This window comes from Acipenser ruthenus, chromosome 27, assembly GCF_902713425.1.
Source record: "Acipenser ruthenus chromosome 27, fAciRut3.2 maternal haplotype, whole genome shotgun sequence".
Lineage (NCBI taxonomy): Eukaryota > Metazoa > Chordata > Actinopteri > Acipenseriformes > Acipenseridae > Acipenser > Acipenser ruthenus.
This window is the reverse complement of record NC_081215.1, coordinates 23,555,745-23,565,463: the sequence shown is the minus strand read 5'-3', so window position 1 is coordinate 23,565,463 and position 9,719 is coordinate 23,555,745. Positions and strand designations below refer to the sequence as shown.

General features: G+C 35.2%; 1 protein-coding gene across 1 annotated transcript in view; it reads left to right on the top strand.

The window, feature by feature from the left end:
• The first annotated feature begins 615 nt into the window (after window positions 1-615).
• Window positions 616-9,719, top strand: part of LOC117432373 (C-Jun-amino-terminal kinase-interacting protein 1-like) — a 39,064-nt gene continuing 29,960 nt past the window's right edge. Inside the window, exon 1 of the mRNA XM_059002041.1 lies at window positions 616-782. Within this exon, the coding sequence (XP_058858024.1) occupies window positions 700-782 (83 nt within the window). The 5' untranslated portion in view covers window positions 616-699. The remainder of the gene's footprint in view (window positions 783-9,719) is intronic.

The following is a 9,719-nucleotide window of genomic DNA, read 5'->3' as shown; positions in this document are numbered from 1 at the left end:
TAATGTTATAAATATATAGGTTTAATAAATTATATATATATATATATATATATATATATATATATATATATATATATATATATATATATCTTAGAGCCATATATATATATATATACAGTATATATATATATATATATATATATATATATATATATATATATATATATATATATATATATATATATATATGCCTATTTAATTTGGTTAACTTTTTTATTATTGTTTTTCAGTAGGCTAGAAGTACATTTTATTAAGTTGACCAACTTTCAGATGAACTAACATTTAGTTGAATAACAAAACGCTTCAAGTCATGTCAAGAAAGGTACATTGTCTCCACTCGCCTTACCTTATTTGAGCACCAGTTTGATATGTGAATCACATTGTGTTAATATTATTGGTAGGACACAAGATATCGGTGAGACTCATTTAAAAAAAATGTTTGCAATTAATAGCTTATATTTTTAACTTCCTGGCTTCTTTTGAATGGGTTGGTTTTCATTATTTTTTTTGGTGAACCATGGCTTTGAAATCAGTTCCTAAATCTACAATAGAAGTCGTCTGCCAGGGATTCCGAGTTCAGCAGCGTGCACCTCTCTGCGCTCAGTCTCTCTGCCTCTCCTCCCTCCACCTAGCTGGGCTTCGCATCTCAGCATCACTCGTCTCTCCTGGAGGTAACGCATAGATGTGTAAGGAAAGAGCATGGCGGATAGAGAAAAAATAAATCCTCCTCCATCTGGATCCCCTTTCTTGGGACTGGAGATTGCATCGCCTCTTAATTTCAGGTACCTGGTTCTGAAAATCCCTACGCAGATATATTGTGACAAAGAGCGTTATCTGGTTGTGAATTGCAGATGACAGGTTAAAACTGACATGCAACAGCAATCTGCTGCTGATGGATACAGGTGTCAAGATAGAAAGTATAGCATTTTTTTTCCATTCATTCATTTATTGGGAATGTGTGTGAGCTATTCTAAGGTTGTCATTACAGTACAGGAAAACCTCCATTATTTGTATTGCATTGTATACGTGTGTAAGTAACAGTATGAAGTCGTAGTTAGTTTTCTTCAGGTAAATAGCATGACTGGTGCTTTGGTACAATGTTATATTCAATATTTTGCAGGCAAAAAAAAATAAATAAAAAAAAATACCGGGGTTTTTCAGATTTTTTTGTGGAGCGAGATGCAGCACATTGTTCTGATGACAAAACGAGAATATACCTCGAGGTCAGCATAATTGCGTCATTTGTTCTTGGTGAGGAGGAAACGACTTTTACATCTCAGCTAAGTACTATGGAAAATTAAATAAGTAAAGCCGTGCTTTTTAAAAGACAAAAGTAATCCCTCGCTTTTATTTTAACTAATGCATGTCAAATGTATCGTAGAAAAAAAATCTATAATGATACATTTATGCAACTGGTTGTTTTTACGAAATGAAACTAACAATGCTCAGGTGTATTTTAAAGCAAATGCATTTTAAACAATATACTATTTAGAGTAAAGATAGCAACATGATTAGTCCATAGAAATGCTTTTTTTTTTTTTTTTTTAATGAACTCTATTTACAGTATATTTATTTCGGAGGGGTGGGGATGGGAGATCGTCCGCCTCTGCACAAGGAATGTCGTGCGCGTTTGACATTTGCAGAAATGCAGTCTAAAGCTGTAAATATTAGTTTTCCCACTACTGCTCTGTATCAGCAATCTGTTTCTTTCCAGGCAACCAATTACAGCCTTAGAACTCTGATAAGAAACTCTTTTTCAGTACAAGACTGCTGTTCAACTTCGGTCCCCCATTTCATATAAGGAATGCTTTCATCTGGCTGTCACAGACATAGATTCGCTATTTAAAATACCACTTTGTTCTTTAATCAGACAACAGGATGTATAGAATGCAAACAAACCTTTGTTCAATGGATGGTTTGAGCATTGGAGACGATGTGGAAGAGGAGGGGTTTCATTGTACTGCATTGTGTGGTTGTTAAAAAAAAAACAGGAGGGATAATCTACTTTAAATCCTTTCTGTTTGATTTGATTTCAATTTGAATTGTTCATTGCTATAGTGACAGGGATACACAGTAGGTATACAATGTATGTCACACTTTATAGTTTGGGTTATATCTAGAACTGCTTATATCATTCTTGTGAAACTTGGTTAGGACCTCATTTAGCACAAGTTAACAGAATCTGGGGCTACAGTATATGGACGAGCCTGTCTGTACTTACAGCACATCACATTTGTATATATACATACAGTGAACATTTGACATGGTTATCTACCTTTCATTACACTGATACTGTAGTTCAAAGTTAACCAGATTCTGTCTGCATACACAAGCCAGACTACACAGTAACCTTTTTTCACCTCCTGCACCAAGTTAGCAGAATTCCAGCATCAGGCATCTGTTGAGTTGTTTTCATTTACAGTCAAATTGACGGCCAGTTTTTCAAATGCATTCCTAACCACCATAAAACATGAATCTAGTGTTGTTAATGGCAGCGTTCAGTGCACCTTACAAGCGCACAAATGGCAGCTGCATGAAAGGGGTGGGTTTTCATTGACAGGTGTACATTTTAGTGGTTGAATTGTAATGAGATTACAGCTGTCATTGCACACTAATTCTGTTCTGTCTTCCATACAGCATGCTTGCTTTCATGTAAATGTTTCCTTGTTTCTTGTATTTAAACCTGTCTTGTCACCTCACAGATGATTTCCCTGTTGAGGACTGAAGTCATCCCCACTTAGACTCAATTTATAGTACGTCTTTGATTTACAAGAGTAAGATTGATTTAGAAGAGTAAGATAGATCAACAACACTACTGAACCTCTCTTGACCTTTGTAAGCTATTGAGTTTAGAATCCCAGGCATCTCCACTCTTTTTAGTTATGCATTTTTTTTTTTAAATAGAATGCAATGAGATCATGCAAATTACTGCTTAGTTGATGTAATAAAGTTTACAGCGCATGCATGTTTTATTTGCTGCTGGGAGAATGGAGCTAAACAAGTGTATTGCGTATACTCTACTGACATACCGATCTGTGAATACAGCAATAAATGGAACAATAAAAACTCGAACAAATAATAAATATATATATATATATATTTTTAGGGCCGCAATCAGTGTGTTCACTAGCTTTATGAATTGTTGTAACTTTGTTTCAAATGGCAATCCCTAAAATGGGTGCACATGCCTGTTGTCTGAGATTCTTAAATGCATTCAGCCAACACTGATATTGTGTCAAATCTTGTGGGCTGGATATTAAATGCTGCAGCAGATTCTCACAGACAGGGATGATTGACTATCAGTTCAATATGTCCTTTTCAAGTAACGTGGAGAGTTGAATCTTAATGTGGATGCTCACCAGTTTCCAGTTTTATGAAACAGCTATTAATTGGATAATGTACTGTCGATAAGGACTATTTATTTCAGCAGCTCTGAACAGTCTACTCTCAGCCATAACACCTCAGAAAAGGGAATGTAATTTTCATCTTTTTTACAGTCAAATGAAGTGAATTGGTTTAGCAATGTAGAATGGCGACTGTATTTTATTTTTCATTTTAATGTTAATAGGGCTGTGTATTAAAATTAAGTTAATAATATATAAGATGCATATTTCATATTGTATTGAGGTGCAAATACCTGCTCTTCTACAGCTGTGAAGATACTGTGACCTGTTAACTTATTACTGCATGTCAAAATAGTGCAGTATAATTGATTCAGTGCCAATTGCACCTGAAATACAGTGTCGGACTCTGTATGTCCAGTTTTGTTTCACGCTATCAATATGAAATGTTAAATTGTGTGAACTCTGTAAGTACTGTGCTACTGAGTGTCTACATGCACTGTCAATACTGCATGCAACACATTTTAAATGGAATTAAAATACTGTATCTTAGAATGTCCAGCCATCTGATTGGCTGCTGACATTCTAAACCCATATGGTTAAAAGAGTACAACCTATGGTTTGGATCCTATTTCATTCCAGTCAGCCTAAGCAAAGCACTATGGGTGTTTTAGCAAGCCAGTAACACTTACTGTATTATGATTAGATGAAATGACTGTGAAAAGCAGCTCTGAATGCATGAGTAGTGTCATTAGAGACAGAGACTCAAGGTTTATTAAAATCTCAATCCCATTATAACGTTTAGAAATTGCAATTAGATTGAAGAACTGCATCACCCTGGACAGATCTTTGTTTTCCTGACCTTTCCCCAAGGGAGATGTGTTTCACAGCAGCTCAGGCAGAAACAGAGAGGCGAGGCAATGTCCACTTCTATATAACGTACTTGTGCAAAAACTAAATATGTTAGAGTCTGTTACTTAGAAATACCAGTAAATATGTTCTTGCAGTCTTCAGCTACTTCTTCACCAATTGATTAAGATAAAAAAAAAATCTAGCATCCAGTGGGGGCGTGAGCTAAACTGCCCACATTGCATTTAGGTAATGGACAGAAAGTATTGCCAGATTATGGACTGTGTGGATAATTGTGCTCTACGCTTCTGGGAGCCATGGTTGTTAACAATGAATTGTCCTTCTGCTTCACTGTCTGGAAAAAAATGAGCCTAGCACTCGTAAACACTCCTAAAAACAAATGAACCAGGAAAAAAACGTTTTAGTACATATTCGTACAGTAAGCAAATAGACACCACATTGTATTAACTTACAACAATTGTCTGTTTACTTATGACTTTGTACCATACTAATATTGGTAAAGTGAAAAAAAATGCTTGGATATGTAGATGCAAGAATGAATCCCATGTGAGTTTGTGGGTTTACCATCACATATGACCTGTCCTGAGTAGGTAATTTCCAGATGTTATGGGATCCAGCATCCTTGTTTGAAATGCCATTAGTAGATACCCAGAGCCATTCATTATTAGGCGCTTAAAATCGTAGGGGTATCTGTAATCCCTGAGGGGCAAGCTCATCATTTGATGATGTTATTAACAATATATATATATATATATATATATATATATATGTATATATATATATACATACAGTACTGTGCAAAAGTTTTAGGCAGGTGTGAAAAAATGCTGTAAAGTAAGAATGCTTTCAAAAATAGACATGTTAATAGATTATATTTATCAATTAACTAAATGCAAAGTGAGTGAACAGAAGAAAAATCTACATCAAATCAATATTTGGTGTGACCACCCTTTGCCTTCAAAACAGCATCAATTCTTCTAGGTACACTTGCACAAAGTCAGGGATTTTGTAGGCATATAGTCAGGTGTATGATTAAACAATTATACCAAACAGGTGCTAATGATCATCAATTCAATATGTAGGTTGAAACACAATCATTAACTGAAACAGAAACAGCTGTGTAGGAGGAATAAAACTGGGTGAGGAACAGCCAAACTCAGCTAACAAGGTGAGGTTGCTGAAGACAGTTTACTGTCAAAAGTCATACACCATGGCAAGACTGAGCACAGCAACAAGACTATTTTGTATGTTTTAACATTTTAAAATAAGCACTTTTTTTTGACCACCAGGTGGTGCCAAACCCTGGTTCTGGGGACCCCCTGTGTCTGCTGGTGTCTTTGTCTGAGCTCTCAGTTACTTAACTAGACCCTTAATTGAACTGATAAGTTGCTTAATTAGACCTTTTTAATTGTTTTCAGCTTAAACAGTTGCAGAGTTCGTTACTTATAAAATGTTATAGCTAACTTGAAATCTCCATTTGCATCAACTAAAGAGTATCAAAGCCAGTAAAGACGGTCTCATTAAATCCACCCATGTTTTTTTCACAGGCTGAAATTGGTTGGTTGAATTGCCTGGACCATGTCTGGGATTGAGGGGCGTTGCAGAGCAACAGGAAAAAGTGCACATCATGAATGTTAATTTAGATTAGATGCCTTTGGCATGCCTGATGATCACTTGGTAGCATTTCCATTGTGCACCCTGAGTTCATCTGGGCACTGCATGAAATGCATGCTGCACACTGAGAAGGGTTTTCAGACTCATTTAAAACCCATGTTTTATAACTGCGAATATTACTGACTATGGACGCTCTTGAATTTTTTAAAATAACTTTTGTCTTCCTATTTTGTAATATCTTTAACCTCTTTACCTGCAATCTTCTATTTCTGATACCAGTGTGCCCCTTGCATTAGAAATAGACTTGTTTTGAAACTGCTATAGACATACTGCAATTCATCTGTGCATGTTACTGGTGTTTCTTGGTTTGGCACTGAAAACCTTGCCAAAGAAAACATGATCAGAGTCCTTTCCTCAGCTATACTGTGTGACCTTGGGATAGACTACTTTATCTCCCTGTGAAAAATAAGATCGGAGGAACCTTTCAGTAACGTGATGTTGGGCTGTCCTGGGGAAATGACATTCAAATACAAGAACCTGCATTTCCACTCAGCCGCAGGGGATATGTCGTCTGTGTGCCCTGTTAATTAATTCAGATTAACCAGGCTAATCTGGTTTTGAGATTTAGATAGCTCATTAATTATGGCTGTTGAAAAAACATAAACAGAATATGTTTTATTTTTTTATCAAGTCGTTTTTAAGCGACACTGCTGTACAATACATTCATACAGTGGTATCCTTCTGCAAGAAAATATTTTAACAGGCCAAGATTTTCAACATGGGGGAAAAATACATATTTTCTGTGGCCTTAAAAAATTTCTTTCCAGCTTTTTCAAAAAAAAATATTGCTATATTGAGCTGGAGTTTTCTAACCTGAATGCCAAGCCAATAGAAATTGACAGCTTGGGAATCTTTCCATTAAGATAAAGACAGGGAGTCCTGATGTTTTTGCAATCTGATAATAAGTTGAATGTTTTTTGTTATATTTTGATATGTGTGACATGACAACACTTTCAGCATTTACTTTCTATCCTGGAACTACTTTTCTCCTCAGCCTGCCTTTCTTCCTTATATAACTGTCTGACAATCTCATAGAAACTGCCTTTGGAAATAGTTTAATTGCTTGATGCAAAGTCCCATAGTTTTCTGTATACTGCAGCTGTCACTAAACAATGTACCCTTCAAAAAAACAGAGAGAGAACTTAGCAAAATAACAGGTAAAGAGTGGTGTCTTACAAGAGTGCTAACCTATGCTCTATTGTAGTACCTTATTAGTTTTAGCTTTGTTAACATGAGAATCATTTGGCCCTTCACGTTTGTTTATGGTAAAATATTTTAAATACAACGCAGCTGCATCCTGGAAGCTTTGCAATAGGTCACATGGTTTGAAAGCAAGTAGACTGGATTAGGTACTAGAAAGCCACCACAATTTGTATGTGTTTCGTTCTCTTTCAACCGGTAAGGCATATTCCAAGTTGAAGTGTAAAATAAAAACACCTTCAAGTGCTAGTATTAAACCTTGGTTAGCAGTGATTTTAGTCATGTTGCAGTACACAGTTGCTTTGTAAACCCATGTGATAAACCCATTGATTAAATCAGATGCTTTTCTTATGGCAGACAATATGCTACTGGGGGTGACATTTTCTTTGTGTACCTTCTTGAGTTACAGAATTCATGTCTCAAGCGCTGTCTGTCAAGAGACGATACGCAATTCTCAATTCATTGAACATTATTTTCATTATTTTCATTAACAACTGGGAATTTCTTGAAAGGTTTGATGAGTTCCCTGTGCATGACATACAGGGATGGATTTTTTTTGCTGATATCAGCCTTTTCTTGTGCAATGTTGCACATGAGAAGGGAACACAGAGAGAGGAAGAACCATCTGACAATTTGTGTTGTGGCTTCAGAAATGACCTAAAACAGACATACAAATGAAGAAATAACAAATATCAACATTGAATTAATAAGGAACTTAATATTGTTAAAGCATTGGTTTGTTGCAATATATTTAATTTGGAAAAAACTAAAGGGGGAAATTGTTCTTTCTGAGTCAAGATTATCTCACCAATGTAAAGAACATAAATTCAGCATCTAGTATTGCCTCTGTTGTTGCTTGTGTGTGTGTAAATAATCTATTTTGTACCGGTACTTGTTTTCATTCACTTCCGTATTCTACAGTATAAATATTTCTAATATTTCACCAGCTATATGCATAACGGTATTATCCTTATTTTCACATTTAAATGTGTTTACTTTATTTCTTGTATAAATGTTTACTGGTGTTAGTTTTTGCTGTTAAATGTGCACATTAACTGAACCCAGGAAAGGGTTCATTTTGAGCCTTGATTTAAATGTGAGAATGTGGACGGAATGGAGGAAAGGGAATGCCTTAATTGGTGTGCCAATCAATTCATGAATTATTCAGTTTGGTTTTAGTGATGCAGGTGTGTGTATAAAAGGCTGGTCATCTGTCTGATCATTCTTGTAGAAACTGTGGCTTAGGAAGGAGCTCTTTGCCTAACCTTTACATTGCCTTTGGTAGCAAAAAGTTGCTTGTTCATGCAGCAAATAAACAGCATTCTTGAAGTGTGAAGGTACTATACTAATGAGGTGTATACTATCTATCTGAAGCTATTATTTTATCATTTTAACAGCTATCTTATATTCTGCAATACTATACATTTAAGAAAGTACTGCACAGCATACACATGTTAGATTTAAGGTGCCATTTGTGATTTATTGGCTGTATTTCAAAGAACATAATTGCATTTTGTGTATTTCTCATGCAGCTTTATTTCCATTCAACAAAAACATCAAATATAGCCATAAATCAACTGCAAACAGCCTGTAATAAATAAATGAAGATGCTCATACTTCAACATACTGTCTTATAAATAGTTGTATACAGTGCATATCCAGATGTTCAACTGTCTCTGTCTTGATAAATGTGTTATGCCTTGTGCAAAATCTTCGTGTAAAAAAAAAAGAAAAAAAAAAAAAACTCCACATTTTGGCCAGTTATTCCTCATTTGTAGATCAAACATTTCCATTTAATTGGAATTATTAGGAGTTTAGAGTCTTCCTAAAACAACTAAGATAATAAAACATGTTTTTTGACCAGTTAAACATATTTGTCATTTAAAGCTTTATACTACAGTGTGCATCGCCAACTAAAATATGAATTTTAGTATTAATACTAAAAATGAATTTTGTTTTTCCTAGATTAAATGGCTGTCGCTGAATAAAAATATTCTAAAAGCTGAATCCTAAATACTGTACCTGCCGTGGACAGATGTTTACTCTCTTCAGTTGCATAAAATTATCATAAAAAGACAAGGAAACACATGGCAATTCTCCATAGTGAAAATGCTGGGAAGTAAAGCATTAGTTGGTAGCACTTTCTCTGACGTCATCCTTTGATCTTTACCTAATTCCTTTTCCAATTCAACTGAAAGAATGGATTCATCTAGTTATTAAAACAACGTAAACCATGACCAGGAGACTGAAATCACACAGAAGGCGAACGCTTATTTTATCTCAAAGTTATAGCCCCCAAAGAAAGGGTGCAAAAAACACCACCTTACTGCAACATAATGAATTTATCTTGAGAAACCTGTCAGAAAATATATTTTTATGAAGACGGCAAGAATATAGAGGTAACAGGTCCATCCAAACCACTGCATCAAAGTGTCCATTATAATTCACTTTCCTGCTATACAGGCTGCACAGTGCAACCATCAATTATGAGTCTATAGTGTAGAATGGGGCAGTAAAAGAAAATGCACCAGCCGCAACTGTTTTAATACAGTATCTAGCTGTCTGCAGCTATATTGACTGAACTTTTTAACATATCCATACTTTACATCTATATGAAACACATTTGAACATATT